This window comes from Dendropsophus ebraccatus, chromosome 9 (assembly GCF_027789765.1).
Source record: "Dendropsophus ebraccatus isolate aDenEbr1 chromosome 9, aDenEbr1.pat, whole genome shotgun sequence".
In the NCBI taxonomy this organism is placed as follows: domain Eukaryota; kingdom Metazoa; phylum Chordata; class Amphibia; order Anura; family Hylidae; genus Dendropsophus; species Dendropsophus ebraccatus.
Genome location: NC_091462.1, coordinates 22100308 through 22117132, shown reverse-complemented (window position 1 = coordinate 22117132; position 16825 = coordinate 22100308). Strand labels below are relative to the sequence as shown.

At 41.3% G+C, this 16825-nt stretch overlaps 1 protein-coding gene across 5 annotated transcripts in view; it reads right to left on the bottom strand.

Moving 5' to 3' along the window:
* Positions 1-1946: 1946 nt before the first annotated feature.
* FMNL2 (formin like 2) overlaps positions 1947-16825 on the bottom strand; it is a 205326-nt gene continuing 190447 nt past the window's right edge. For 2 of the 5 annotated variants that reach the window (XM_069982712.1, XM_069982713.1), the window contains exons 25-26: positions 16415-16538; positions 1947-5795 (exon numbers count right to left, since the gene is read on the bottom strand). In XM_069982712.1, the coding sequence (XP_069838813.1) occupies positions 5686-5795; positions 16415-16538 (234 nt within the window). In that variant the 3' untranslated portion in view covers positions 1947-5685. Of the gene's footprint in view, positions 5796-8209; positions 8304-12421; positions 13215-16414; positions 16539-16825 lie in introns of those variants that run through there. The other 3 variants (XM_069982717.1, XM_069982714.1, XM_069982715.1) reach the window with 3 other exon arrangements.

Genomic DNA, 16825 nt, shown 5'->3' with positions numbered 1-16825 from the left:
GTACTACTCCCTTCAGAGGACAGCACAAACAGGCTCTAACCAGAGTAGAAAAAGAAGTGGGAGGCCGCGTTGCACAACTAAGCAAGGAGATAAGCACATTAGAGTCTCTAGTTTGAGAAACAGACGCCTCACAGGTCCCCAACTGGCATCTTCATTAAATAGTACCCGCAAAACACCAGTGTCAACATCTACAGTGAAGAGGCGGCTGCGGGATTTGGGGCTTCAGGGCAGAGTGGCAAAGAAAAAGCCATTTCTGAGACTGGCCAATAAAAGAAAAAGATTAAGATGGGCAAAAGAACACAGACATTGGACAAAGGAAGACTGGAAAAAAGTGTTGTGGACGGATGAATCCAAGTTTTAGGTGTTTGGATCACAAAGAAGAACGTTTGTGAGACGCAGAACAAATGAAAAGATGCTGGAAGAATGCCTGACGCCATCTGTTAAGCATGGTGGAGGTCATGTGATGGTCTGGGGTTGCTTTGGTGCTGGTAAGGTGGGAGATTTGTACAGGGTAAAAGGGATTCCGAATAAGGAAGGCGATCACTCTGCACCGCCATGCCATACCCAGTGGACAGCGCTTGGTTGGAGCCAATTTCATCCTACAACAGGACAATGACCCTAAACACCTCCAAATTGTGCAAGAACTATTTACAGCAGAAGCAGCAGCTGGTATTCTATCATAGGTAATGGAGTGGCCAGCGCAGTCACCAGATCACCACCCCATTGAGCTGTTGTGGGAGCAGCTGGACCGTATGGTACGCCAGAAGTGCCCATCTAACCAATCCAACTTGTGGGAGCTGCTTCTAGAAGCGTGGGGTGCAATTTCTCCAGCTTACCCCAACAGATTAATAGCTAGAATGCCAAAGGTGTGCAATGCTGGAATTGCTGCAAAAGGAGGATTCTGTGACCAAAGCAAAGTGTGATGTAAAAATAATGTTATTTCAAATACAAATCATTATTTCTAACCTTGTCAATGTCTTGACTCTATTTTCTATTCATTTCACAACGTATGGTGGTGAATAAGTGTGACTTTTCATGGAAAACACAAAATTGTTTGGGTGACCCCAAACTTTTGAACGGTAGTGTGTATATATATATATATATATATATATATATATATATATATATATATATATAATATATATATATATATATATATATATATATATATATATATATATATATATATGTATGTGTTTATTCTCAGTCTGACCACTGCTTTTACAGCAGAGTGGTGGTTGGTAACCTAGAAAATGAGCTGTCAACACTAGGAGGGAGAGGACAGCAGCTCAGGAGAAGGAGGTAAATTAGCTAAAGGAATTTATTTGCAAATATATTTTACTTGCTGTGTTTTAGAAGTTTAACTATACTGGTTCAGATGGAATACCCCTTTAAAAATGCACATCCCACCCTTGCCCTCCTTTCCTATCATTCGATGCCTAGGAATGAGACCATTGTGGCATAGTAGTGTAAATAGTTTATTTGATCATAGGCAATGGACAGAGCAGAAACATAACATGGCGTGTTTCTAGAATCCCTAAACAGCTGGAGTCACACTAAAGAAAACATGCCAACATCCCGACATCACCGTAAGCTAACGTGTATATTAGTTCCTAATGGTTTTTAGATTTTATATTGATTTGGATGATTTTTATCAATTCAGAAGATTTTTTTTTTTCTTCAATAAACATATTATAGTCTATCATTGGCATGTTCTCCCCAGCAGGTAAGTACACACGTGTGCAAATGTAACATGTATAGGCAGTTGTACAAGAAAAAGAATCAGTTAAGGTTAAGCTGATGTTGTGATCCCAGTTCATTTAGTTCAGGGAAGGGGGAACCTGTGGCCCTCCAGCTGTTGCAAAACTACAATTCCCATCATGCCTGGACAGCCAAAGCTAAAGCTTTGGCTGTCCAGGCATGATGGGAATTGTAGTTTTGCAACAGATGGAGGGCCAAAGATTCCCCATCCCTGATTTAGTTAAATATATAAAAAAAAAATAAAACGAGAAAACTATAAGTTAAAATAACATTCAGATTGTATAGCACAGGCTGATGCGATTTATTATTATTATTATTTTTTTTTTAACAATATGTACATTATCACTCAGCGGCTAGACCGGGAAATTCAGTATAAAACAAAAAAACTGCACCAATTTTGTAGCAAAATATCTGTACATTTAAAAACAGATCATCATAAAACTACAGAATGTTCCAGGAGAAAAAACTTTTGAGAATGGTCCACTTAAATAAAAATTTAGCAGAAGAAAAGTTTTTCAAAAACTTTGACCAGAGCAAATGTTTACTAGAACTTACACATTCTTGCACGTGCAAAAAAAAAAAATTTTTTTTTTTAATTTTATTTTTTTGTTAAAAAAAAACCAACCAAAGTTTAGTTTATTGTTTTTCTTCCTGGAACCAAGTATCCAATGTAAAGTTGTAAGTCTCCTCTCTAGTGGTTAAATACTATACAATTTTTTATTTTATTTTACATAAACCAGTTAGTTCTTTATCGAAGTCAAACGAAAAGGAACCGTGTGAAGGAAATGGAGACTGCAGTAAGTGTCTTGTTTTATAGAAGGGGTGTCAAACTTGTGGCCCTCCAGCTGTTGCAAAACTACAATTCCCATCATGCTAAAGCTTTGGCTGTCCAGGCATGATGGGAATTGTAGTTTTGCAACAGCTTGAGTGCTGCAGGTTTAACAGTTGTGTTTTATAGGATTAAAAGGCATACATCTTAGTTACAGACATGATCACTTATTGGATTCAATAAAAAATAAATTTGTGCAGGTCCGATTCCTCCGGTTGCAGGACACACCTATGTCCTTCACAGCCTAAGAACGTAAAAGAGTTAGCAAAATGATACTTCCTCAACTCAGAGGACTCTGCTGCTCTAAATAGGATGAACATCGGCCAACAGGCACCTTAAACAATGCGCTCACCAATGATCAATTAAAAAAAAATTTGTACAAAAAGTCATTGATAGGTGGCGCTATAGCAGTAAGACTATTTCATTTGCATATATTGAGTCACAGATGCACATGTGATTAGCCTTTATTTCCTCCTTGCTCACCTGATATCACCCTGTGTGACTTCTGGTTATGGGGTTTCTAGAAGGAAACATCTGCATCAGTGTCAGATCTGAAGGACTGTGTTCAGTAGTGGAAAACATGGTTTTCTGAATGAAGAATATTGTTGAAAACCAAGACAGACATATTTAAGGAATTTAACAGGAAAAGAATATACTTAGCTATGTTGCCAGAGACATGTCAGTAATGTATACTTACCTGTCCCGCTCCCCCGCCACTGTCATTGTTTTTAGAACATCCGATGATGTCCCGTTCCTACAGTAAATGGCTGGTCAGCATAGACTCTATGCTTAGCTGACATTCCCGGAGGGGCAGTCATCGGATGTTTTCAAAACGCTGACATCGGTGCAGAAAAGAGAAATCGGCAGCGGCGGGGGAGCAGGACAGGTAAGTATACATTACTGACATGTCCCTCGCATCTCCGTATGAATCTTTCCCAGACAACTCCTTTAATATGCCCCTCTTTGTTTTCAACAACACTCTTCAACCACTTTAAATATTTGTAGCTTGAGTTGCATAGCTATAGTGCCACCTATCAGTGACTTTTTGTATTTTTATTATTGTTCTTGTTATCATGGCCTGCCGATTGTCTGATTCGGAGCAGCAGAACGCCCTTCAGAGCCCGCTGAGTTGGGAAAGATTAATTTCACTAACCCTATAAAAGGCAAAAAGAATAAAAAAGCCCTCTTTTCTTTACTCTCATATGACCCTTTTACCTCTTAGACTACCTAGCACTAAATCTACAAAATGTAACTTTACAATCTTTATTTAATCTTCTTGTGCTGATTTGGTGAGGTGTGGCTTTTTTTCTCCTCCTCCATTCCTGTGCAGTGCATTGTGGGAGCTGACATGTTGACAGATCGAAACGCATTTTGAGATGAGTAAATTGGCGGAATTGGTGAAAATTGTCGGAATTGTCCGCTGCAGAATCCCGTGAGCCTCCGTGTCATAATGACAGTCTATGGGAGGCTTGCGCGCCTCCCATAGACTGTCATTATGACATGGAGGCTGGCGGGATTCTCCGACGTGTGAACAGGATTCCGCCAGTTTTGCTCCGTGTGCACGGAGCCTAATAGAGAAAAGATCAGGCGACAGGTTTATTCAGAAATTTTCCATGAGTGAGAATACATTCCCTGTAGTTGCATGGGGTTCTTGCTTCTTACAAGCCCTATTGATATGAATGGGATGGTCACAAGAGCCTAACTAGTACATTGGGGCAGTATGGGGGACCTGCCTACTATAAGAAGGCAGTGTGATGGGCCCAACTACTATATGAAGGCAGTATGAGGGGCCTAACTAGTATATGGGGGCAGTGATGGGCCTAACTACTACATGGGGGGCAATGTGAGGGGTTTCACTACTACAATGGGAAATATTCTGCTGGAAACCTTGGGTCATGAAATCATGTGGATGTTACTGTGACACGTACCACCTATCTAACCATTGCGCACATCAAGTCTTCCCTTCTTGGCAGGATACCCTAATTCAGCTGGATAATACCCCAGGGGCCACACTGGTAGTTCTAATGTTCTGGCTGATCAATATACACAAATCTTATAACTATACTGAAAATGCATTGTTAAGCCGTTAGATTTTCTTGTAATTATCTGGAAAATGAGCAAACTGGATATTAAAATGATCATTATTGATTTGTAGATTTTAAGTAAAATAAAAAATCAAATGTGGAACATTCCTTTAAATCAGACTGAATCACATTCTTCTGCATGCTGGGAGCTATGGTGCAGCGCCATCGTCTGTACCCAGATGGCCCAGTCTGCCTTATACTTGGAAGAGGATGGGAGTAGTTCTCGGGGGGATCCGGGTTTATGACATTCATCCAGTTATGGAGTCGACCTTCTCAAGCCTAATACTGTCTAGTAAATCGGTGCTAGCGAACAATTACAAAAATCGTCATTTCAAAGGCTGCAGGCTCCAGAAGCTGCGCACAAACAAAGTATCCAGGACATAATCTCATATAAAAAAAAAAAAGCCACTATAATCTACGTTTCTTAAAGGTGCAGTTTACTCTTAAGTCCTTCACTCCTAACAAAAGCCCTTGAATTGTATTGACCTTTAAGTGCAACGTAAAGCACCGAACCACAACTTTCAATGGCGGCTCACGGGGCGCCTGTGCCGTCCTCTACCCTTCAAGCCCAAGTCCATAGGTCGGTATTACTTATTTACAAACCAAGGAGGATCCTACAGAGGCGATTACCGACCACTCATTCAAGTCATATGTAACAAAAAGAAAAAGTATGTATTTTACATTTTGGTTAAAAATACTGAGTAACGTATTGGTGTAAAGATACCTGATCAAATCAAGTTGTATTGCTCGGACTCGTTTGAGCAGGTATGTTGGATTTAGGCACTTGTTAGCTACAATTGGACAATATATATATATATATCTGCGTTGAGTGGAGGTTCCAGCTCATCATCCTGGATCCAGTCTCTTTTTATGTTGTTGTTGTTTCTTTTGATCAGTTTGAGCCCTTTGCAGTTCAACGAAGGTGCTGTCAAAATGACGAGCGTTGTGCGTCACCGGCGAGGGATGCCAGTCCGTTTCCCATCAGAACGCACGCACCCGCTGGTTTACAACTCATACTGGTATCTCAGCACCGTTCACAGAGCGCATAGTCTGGTCGTCGAAGCGTTTCCTGACGCTTCTCCTCACCGCGTCGGCTCTCCTATAGGGTTGGCTTCTAAGATCTGCAAGGAGAGGGAAGCGTTAGGGTTGTTGTTGTTGTTTTTTTTTGCGGGTTGGGTGAGAGAGATAAAGACGTCTGGCGGCCAATCAAAGCAGCTTGTACAGAAAGGAAAGTTTTTTTAGACTGATATAAGGGGCAGATGAGAACTGGAGGGTGAGCAGAAGTCACAAAAAAGAAAAAAGTTTTGTACAGGAAAAAAGTTTTGTGCATTTTATTTTTTTAATGGCTGTATTGTAATATTCAGAAAAGAAGAAGATGGCGGCTTTACTTTATGATAGAAGTTAGAAATAATTTAATATTAAAAGGACACCATTCAGTACAATTATGTATTCCCTTCGAGGAAGGGACCACAAAAATTAGGCAACTATAATATAGTTGTCACTTTATGCCCATAGCTCAATACAGACCTATATGTTTCCATGGTGACAGACTACAACCCTGTGTAGTCGGATCATTTGGTCCCAGGATGGGGATCCTTTCGTATATAATTCACATCATGTGTGATACCATGTTGAATACTCAATTTCATCTGGATCCTTTAACATCTGTAGATTACTAAGAAGAGGGTAAAATGGAAGAGAGTAACGCATGGCCGAAAGATTAGGCCTCACAGGGGTTGTATGTAGTCTGTAACCATGAAAACACATTGGTTGGCATAGGAGCTGTATGAATAAAATGGTAGACTCAGTGTGTGGCGGTTAAAGGGGTTTCCCCACCACAGATTTATTCCCTATCTACACAGAGCTTCTTTGCTATCTTTTCCAGTCTAATAGACAATGAATGCAGAGGCAGGATTCAGCTTCAGGAGATCTTAAAGGAGTTATCCAGCGCTACAAAAACATGGCCACTTTCTTCCAGAGACAGCACCACTCTTGTCTCCAGTTTGGGTGCAGGTTTTGTTATTTAGTTCCATTGAAGTGAATGGAGCTTAATTGCAAAGAGTGGTGCTATCTCTGGATCCAATTGGCCATGTTTTTGTAGCACTGGATAACCTCTTTAAGATTGCTGTGGATCCCGTTGGCCCTATAGCCAGAAGATAAGAGTCTGTGGTGGCAAAACCCCTCTGAATATCAATTATTGCAGTTACAGGTCTAAAGGTTGATACAATGTCGGGCATATCTGGATCTTGTCTACACAGCAGTTTAAAGGAAGGGGTTATCCAGTGCTACAAAAACATGGCCACTTTCTTCCATAAACAGCCCCGCTCATGTCTCCAGTTCAGGTGTGGTTTGTAATTAGGCTCTATTCACTTCAATGGAACTGAGTTACTAAACCTACACCCAAACTGGAGACAAGAGCAGGGCTGTCTCTGGAAGAAAGTGGCCGTGTTTTTGTAGCTCTGGATAACCCCTTTAATGTGTGATCCTGTCTGTGTGAATCCAGCCTTATAAAGGAAAATGTTACAGAAGCGTCATCTATCACAATGGTGTCCTTTTAATATTGTTGTCAGCAGTACATATCTCACTGCTATGGAGAGGAAGCGATGCTTCTCAATGCTTTTACTCAGAGAAAACTTCACTTCAGCTACTTGTCACCTACACACAGTGGGGGGCTTCATCTGCTAACAACTATACCTATACCTTATTGTGGAGTCTATGTGGTCATGTTACCAATGCTTTACAGTTTCTCAAAAATCTAGGGCAGTACCTAAAAGCCATAGGGGCATGACCACAAAGGGACTAATGGTCGGTCCATCAGTGTATGATTGGTGATGGTCTGACCCCTGTGATCAGCATATGGCACTCCATGGTCTGCTCTCTGCTGATTAATGTCCAAAGAGTGGGGCTGTGCCCAGTAATGCAGCTCCTCCCATTCATGTGAATGATTTTGCCGCAGTGTCCAGATAAACACTAACTAGGCCAGATACTATATCATGAAAAAACCCTTTAAGGTGTTGAGTATAGCCAAGAATTATTTTTAAAGTAATTGCCCAAACTAGCCCGATTCTAGCTTAGATTTTAGGTCCCTCCAAGTCAGATCTTGATTCTTACTATTGGGAGCCCCAATATTATCACAAGGGAACCACAGTATATAATAGGTTTCCTGCATTTATAGGGGTTTTCAGGATAGACCATCAGTCACTGATTGGCGGGGTTCCGATATCCAGCACCCCTGCCAATTATCTGTTTGGCGACCACAGTACACAGTGAAAAAGACAGGAAGCAGTTGGCTCCAGTCCCTATGTAGTGGCAGTGATGTGTTACTGCAGCTCAGCTCTAATAGTAGAGGTAAAAACTTATTGGATCAGAACTTCAGTGTCAGAGGTTATCGCATTCACGTGAATATTGGTACAGTCTACAAAATGGCCGCCTCCACTGTGTGTGAGTGACAAGATTGGGTTGTACCATTACTGAACAGGAGTAACTGCTCTGGCATACAGAGAGAGGAGGAAACCAAGTAAAAAATGATGCTTGCCAGCTCTGTGTATCCTCCACCACCGGTGTGCTAGAAGAAATCCTTACCCTCGAATGAACATTTGGAAATTTAGTGATATTATTCTTCTTTAAGGCTAAACAGGAGAAAACACAAAATGCTGGTTAAATTAAAGAAAAATAATGGCCGGGGAGCGCAGAGAAGGTGAGCGAGTCATTCAGTACCTCAGAGGTGTTAGCCGATAAAGCGGGGAGGAGAGTCAGAAAGGGGAAGAGGGGTTAACCAGGGCATGGCGGTGGACAAGATGGCCGCCCAGTTAGATCACAAGCTTTTATTAATATATTTATTATTATTATTTATATTTTTTTAGGATTCCCATCAGGTAGGAAGGCAAGCTGCTTTGAAGATTGGCTCCAGAGAGATCAGTAATACGGTAATTAACATGGAAAGGGGAAAAAAAGTCGTCCCAAGACACGAGAGATACGTGAGAGAAGCTCTGTACAACAGCAGGAACCTGCCCCGGAGCTGTTGTAGTGAGCTCTTCTATCGGATGGACGGCCAATGTGACTGTCACTAGAGGTCAAGAGAGTGCACACAGGAATAGTCACTGATCTTAAAGGGGTTGTCCAGGATTAGAGAATCATCACTGCTTCTTCCACAGACAGCACCACATCCGTCCTCAGGTTGTGTGTGGTACTGCAGCTCAAGAAGTCTCACTAATGCCAGATATGGCCAGCGCTGCCTGAGAAACCAACTAATCTTGTACAACCTCTTTGTGTCCTTTCCAGTTCCAATACAATTCTACATTGTTCAACACTTAATATATGTATGGATGACTGCTTTACATTACAATCTTAAATCTATCTATCTATCTATCCTTCTCATCTCCTATCTATTATCTATCTATCTCCTATCTATCTCTTCTATCTATCTATCCATCTATCTATCTATTATCTATCTATTATCTATCTATCTATCTATCTAATATAATACAATCTATCTACCTTTTTCATATCGACCTACTATATCCTCCCTCCCTCCATTACTTTCTTCCCTCTTCCTCAGGGGCGGATTAACTTTACTATGGGCCCTGGGCTGTTCACCAAGCTTGGGCCCCCCACACCCCACTGTAACTATGGCGGCACTAGCTTTAGTCCTTTTCCTCCATAATGCAGCCTGCAAAGGACCTGTGGTGACATCATTGTCACATGATAAGGTCCTTCAATATATTCTCTAATGTTACTGCATTGTCTCCTGGCTGCAGTTTTGCCCTGATTTGTGCAAAATTGCAGTAAAAAGCTGCGATTTTTATGCAAATCATGGCTGAACTGTAGCCAGGAGACAATACACCACTGAAAGCATAAGTCTGTTTGGGGGCCAGGGGGCCCTCAGGAGCTCAGGGGCCGGGGCTATCAACTGAAACAGACCTATTATAATCCGCTCCTGCTCTTCCTATCTATCTATCCATCTCTCTCTATCTTCTATCTATCATCCCTTTATCTCACATTTCTTCTATCTCTACCTGTCTAATATCTATCATCTATCTATCTATCTATCTATCTCTATCTATCAATCAATCAATCTATCTGTTATCTATCTATATGTTATCTATCTATCTATCTATCTATCTATCTATCAATCAATCTATCTGTTAACATATAGATAGATAACAGATAGATAGATAACAGAGAGATAGATAGATAGATAGATAACATATAGATAGATAACAGATAGATAGATATCTATCTATCTATCTATCTATCTATCTATCTATCTATCTATCTATCTATCTGTTATCTATCTATCTCCTATCTATCTATCTCCTATCTATCTGTCTCCTATCTATCTGTCTCCTATCTATCTATCTATCTATCTATCTATCTATCTCCTATCTATCTATCTATCTATCTATCTATCTATCTATCTCCTATCTATCTATCTACCTATCCATCCATCTTGTTGCTCACTTCCTCTTTACACCCGATTCTTGACACCCTCCTTTCTATATCTATGTGTCAGCACAATGCACTCGCTCAGTCCCTGGTCATCCTATGTACAGTAGATATATCATGGATCTGGATATATTATATATATATATATATATATATATATATATATATATACAAATAATATTGTTTTGGAACTGAAAATAGTAGAAGAAATCTTGGAGATGGAGGACAGGACTTCATGCTGGGTGGGTTGGTTTCTTTCATGCAATATAATATAACCATGCAGTTGTTAGATCAGATACAGAAAGTCAAAGACAAATGAAACCGGCATAGAAAACCAAAGCGGGCCGGAACAGTACAATATTGTCTGGATGCAGTGCAGAGAATCACACCAAGGTGGGCAGCCGCCATAACTCATCCACAGTGTTTAGTCTGATGTGGCCGCCATCTTCTATTTAGGCATTCCCCTGAAGTGTCCCTGCAACAGTGCTTCAGCTCAATAGCTTCTTCCATAGACAGCGCCCCCCTGTCCACAGGTTGAGGCTGGTACTGCACTTTAAGTCTAACTGCAATACCAGACACAACCCATGGACAGTGGTGGCGCTGTTTTTGAAAGCACCCAATTCTAATCCTCTACATCTATTATTTCTGTGGTGCAAATGGATGGAGTGGCTTATGTCTTATTCAGTCTCTGTTATAATGTAATTTAAAGGGAAACCGAAGCACTGTCTCTGAGGTATTTAGCCAAACCCAAACTTGGTGTGATTGCTTTCTACATATACAGAATACATAATAATAGACATATAACAGGACACAATACAAATGTTTTATACTGTATAACAAGCACAGTGGTAGAAAGTAAATCCCCACCCAACCTTCCACGCCGTAACATTTGCCGCCCAGGCATCATCTACCTTAATAGTGAAGATGTAAGAGACATCACATGGACATGCAGAGCTGATGGGGCGCACCATGGGGCTCAGTGATGAAAACTAGAAATTCTGTGCGGTTACCGTGCCGGCCAATCCGGTCACAGAGGAAATTTCATTGGTCACTAAAGGCAACTCTGCACTTTTCTTAAAGTGAATCACCGCCTTTTATTATTACTAATAGGTTCTAAATAATGTGCTGGTTAACATATCACAGAGGTCTGAATCTGCAGCATAGAAACATATTGGCTGCTACTGGGGGAAGCTTACCGCATACTGGGTTCATTCCTCACAGACTCTTTGGAAAATCAAAGGTGGAATCTGGTTGCTAGGGGCAACTGAGCCAGTTTCACTTTACTGCATGTTTGATAAATCTCCCCTACTGTCTCCACACTGGACTCAGTAACAGCACAGTAAGCGGTAAACTACCTCTAGGAGAAGCTTACTGCATCATGTATACAATGAAGTGACAGCACTGTATCAGTAAGTTTCCTCTAGAAAAAGCTTAGTGCGCAATATCAATATATTGAACTGAGAAGTAGCACAGCATTCTGGGGCAGACTGCATACTATCTATACAATAAAGTAACAACACAATATACAGAAAGCTTCCCCTAGAAGAAGCTTACTGCATACTATCAATACAGTGAACAAAGCAACGCTACATTATGCAGTTAGCTTCCCAGTTAGGCGACTTATTGCATACTGTCTATACAATGAAGTAATAGCACAGTATGCGGTAAGCTTCCCCTAGGGGAAGCTTACTGCATACTATCTATATAGTGAACGCACCAATAGTACAGTATACAGTAAGATTACTGCATACTGTCTGCACATTGAACTAAGCAATAGAACAGTACGCAAGAAGTAGCTTACTGCATACTGTCTATACAATGAAGTCAGCAACAGCACAGTATGCCGTAAGCTTTTTCTAGAAAAAAAAAAGCTTACTGAGTATTATCTATACATTGAACTTAGCAACAGCACAGTATACTTCTACTACAGAAAACTTGCTGCATAATGTACACATTGAAATTACAGTAAGCTTTCCTTACAGGAAGCTTACTGTATACTGTCCATGCTTTGAACTAAGCAATAGCCCAGTATGCTGTCTATACATTGAAATCAGCTATAGTACAGTATGCGGTAAGCTTCCCCCAGAGGAAGCTTACTGCATACAGTCTATGCACTGAACTCAGCTATAGCACAGTATGCATTAAAGTGTCACTGTTGTTTAATTTGTTTTTGCAGAAATCAATAGTACAGGCGATTTTAAGAAACTTTGTAATAGGGTTTATTAGCCGGAAAATGCATTTTTATCATGAGAAAGCAGTTTGAAGCTCTCCACCCTGTCTTTATGTTTCTCTATGGAGAGGGGAGGAGGGGAGGGAGATGAGGCACCAAAACAGGACAACAAAGAGTTAATTTACAGCTACATCACCGGTTATCTCCTCTGAAGTAAGCAATGACCTCTCTGACCTCTGACAACCGTCTTTCATACAGCTCCCACTGTGTAATCCTTTGTTCTCTGCTCTCTGCTGACGACTTATCTCCCTCCTCCCCCCTCCCCTCTCCATAGAACAGACAGGACTTGACTGATGTAAACGAGTCGAGATTTCCTGATAATGAGCAGTTTTGAATGCAGATAATGGCATATTTGTCTAATAGACCCAGTTACAAAGTTTCTTAAAATCGCCTGGACTATTGATTTCTGCGACAACAAAAAAATACGACAGTGACACTTTAAGCTTCCACTAGAGGTCAGTGTATACACGATGTGCAGTCTGCTTCCTCCAGCATCAGCCAATGTAATTCTTTGTCTATGTAGGAGATTTGGAGCTCTGTATCAGAAATCTTGACGTTCCATGGTGGTCATTCACGTTAAAGCCCCATCATGCGGAGTACTGTAAGTTCGATGACATGCAATGGGATGATGGCAGGTATCAGAGCTCCAGGAGGACAGGAGGCGAGACATCCGCTCTGATACCCTGGGGGGGTGTGATGCCTAAACATGGAGAAATATTTGAAAACCTACAGCAACCTTTTTTTAAGAGCATCAGGTGTGAAAGAGAATAATTTTAGTAATGGAATTCCTCAGTGAGTACGGGGTCGCAGAAAAACCGTGAGCCACGCTTGGCTGTTCGGGCAGTAAAGGGCACAGTCTTCAGCACTGCATGGAAGATAATAGCCAGAGAAGACAAACAGAAGACGGTAAGAAGCCAAACGTCTATAGCATTAGTACATTGTTAGTTCTCCGCTCAGGTTATCGCAGACAGTCTCTGCACAGATACAATGCAAAATAACCAGCGCTTCTATTCAAGAGTCGGACGGGAGAGATTAATCACAGTAAAATGGACATTCAGCGGCTTTGACAAGAATTATTAAAGAGAGAACAAAGCAATAACATTCTGTAATGTTCCAATTTAGAGTCAAGGTTAGTGGCAAATTCGCTGTGTAAGCAGAACACAACCCACAATACACACATTTACAGCAGTTGTCCAGTCTCATGCGAATAAAGAATGTGCATCTTCCAGTCGCCACTAGGTGGAGCCTAGGAGCCTACTGCATACTGTTTTATTACAAGTTCATAGACAGTATGCAGAAAGATCCTAAGCTCCCCCTAGTGGTGACAGCAGGAAGAAAAATAAATAATTTCTAAGCAGAGGATTTGGAGATGTTTCAGAAAAATGGCTATAAAAACGTGTTCACTACAACATGATGTTAACAAGTGGATATTCACTTAAAGGGGTTATTCAGCTTGACAAAAACATGGTCTTACTACCAGAAACAGCACCTCTCCTGTCCTCAGTTTGAGTGTGGGGTTTGCAGCTCAGTTCCATTGTAGTAAACAGAGCTAAATTGTAATACCACACACAACCTGAGGACAGGGGTGGCGCTGTTTTTATAAGAAAGCAGCTGTGTTTTTCTAATGCTGAAAAATCCCTTTAAGTTGATGTTTAATGAAAAGGAATGTAGCTTTCTAGTACAGTTTGTGATTATTTCTGCTAGTCACCATCCCTACTTGCTGTCAGTGAATGGAACGTTGTTTGTTTGGTTGGTTGGTTGTTTCTTTGTTCACTTTACAGTTCGCAGCTGTACGTTTTTGCTACTAATATACTTAGGGTCCATTTACACAGAAAGATTATCTGACAGATTATCTGCCAAAGATTTGAAGCCAAAGCCAGGAATGGATTTGAAAAGAGGAGACATTTCAGGCTTTCCTTTATGATCTGATCTCTGTTTATAGTCTGTTTCTGGCTTTGGCTTCAAATCTTTGGCAGATGATCTGTCAGATAAACTTTCTGTGTAAATGGACCCTTAGTTTAGGCAATACTTCATGAACAAAAAAAGACCTCCACCGATTTTGTCATGTCTTTTTAAAGTGACAGGTTCACTTTAAATTTCGTTCTCATCAGACTGGACAAGGGCATTAAAAAAGTTCATAGATATAAAAATGCAAAGATATACATTATGCTGGATGCCATAGAACGGGGAACCTTCGGCCCTCCAGCTGTTGCAAAACTACAATTCCCATCATGCCTGGCCTTAGCTTCGGCTGTCCAGGCATGATGGGAATTGTAGTTTTGTAACAGCTGGAGAGCCAAGGTTCCCTGTCCCTGCCATAGACGCTCAGATAATTCACTGTTTATGAGGATTATCTATGCTGCCATGGCTCAGTATTAAAAAAAAAAATAACAAGCTGCCAAGTGTTATACAAAATGCATCAGATAAGTAGCTACCATAACACATTGTATAATCCACCGATACATTCTGCATGAGCAATACTAGTAGCACAACCAGTAATAGAGGTCATGTGGCCACATTGACATCCCCAATGCATCTGTATTATCTCCATTTTGCTGTAATCAAAATAATTGATGGGTGTTAAAAACCCAGCACACCCAATAATCAGCTATATTCCAGAGCCATGGCACCACCATACACAGACAATGGAGCCAGAAGCTGATAGTGCCGTACGTTGTGTAGTGGCCATACTGGGTTACTGCAGCTCTGCAGTGCCCAGTCACGTCAACAGGAGCTGAGCTGCAGTTACCCAGCACGGCCACTACACAACTTATGGCGCTGTCAGCTTCCGGCTCTGTTCTCTGTACGCACAGGTGCTGCAGCTACAGGTCAGACAGCCACCGATCAGATATTGATGACTAATCCTATCGGCCATCAATGAAAATGATCTGATCTTTGAATACTTGAATGGGCAATGAGATATTTAGGGATCAGTAATCCTTACTTTAAGTGTCAGTACCAGCTCAAGCAGAATGTAACATGGGATCACACAGTGTTCAGGTATACCATCCCCTGGGGAGAAATATACTATTACAGCACTAAGCTGAAAGTTAGCGAACAATCAGTGAATAGGACTGAGGCCCACAGTGACACTACACAACCACTACACAATATCAATGTTTGTCTGGAAAAAACTAGCAGAAATATATACATGTATAGGTGTTTTGCTATGGTTGGATCTGCTATTTTGCAATGTCACAGCGAAGCCCTACCCTTATACACTGATGCAGGTGAAAGTCCATTTGACATATAATCCTGTTAGTACATTGCATAGACACTACATTGCTTTCACTAGTTGCTTTACCAGGAAAAGGTCATTTTGAAGGAAAGAAAAGCAAAGCGTGCAGGACATGCAACAGCTGGCTCTGTATGTGTAACTAGAGGGATGCATGTCATTCACTGCAGTGCTGAGGGGTCCCAAGACCTGCAGTATCCTGGGCCCTAAAGAGCTATAAAGGGGGCCCTAAAGGGGCTATACTTACAAGCACTAATAATATGAGCATAGGGAGACAGCATGGTACCTGACAAGTACATAGAGAAGGCTTGCATGGTGCAAAAGACACAATCAGATATAAAAGGGCAAATAATCTCTATTGTCTCTAGTAGTCCTAATATAGCATACATGTGTTTGGCCGCGCCAATTTCAGGTCTGGGAGGCCTTCTTTACCCTGCTGGACTGTTTTCAATGAATGCCTATTGTTCCTTAAAGCTAAGGGCCAAGAGCTATCATGGTGGGACATACACCTATTAACCCAGCATTAAAGGTCTACTGCAGGACATGGATAAAATGTCACCTAAGACAAGTCCTAACACTGGGCCAATGGTTAGAGATGGGGGGGATGGTGCAGTACAATACACTGCAATATACGCAGCGCTGTAGCTATAGGACGCTAGTGCCCAAAGGCTTCCACCACTATAAGTGGCATATGGTAGCTGGGCGGTCTGTTATATTTCAGTAGGAGATACAATTTTTACTAAGATCCTGGTCACAGCGCACATAGCCAGTTCCTATCCTCATACCCCATACCGCCATGTAGTGCGTAACGCTGAGCCCAGTTCTCTTACCTGTGATGATATCTTCAATGGCTCCATCCTTCCCCTCATACACGTGTCTGTTGTCTTTCACCTGCCTCCTCCTCAGCTCTGCTATCAGCTCCTGCTGCTGCCGCTTGTTTTTATGGGAAGGAGACTGTAAGGAAGTAACATGGATGTGGTTATTATAGATCAGTCCATGGATGATGAGACTATATACGCTGCATATAAGGCTCAGGTATAGCTAATATAATATTGGGAACGGTTTTGTTGTTATATCCATGAAATAACAATTCCAGTCATAATTTGGGACTAATGCTTTCCAATACAACACACACTTATAAAAAATGGAGCTGAGAATCTCATAGGTGGGGCCCACATGGCATGTTCTTTATACATGCCATCATGTCCAGATGGGAATACCCCTTTAACTCTAAAGTTCAG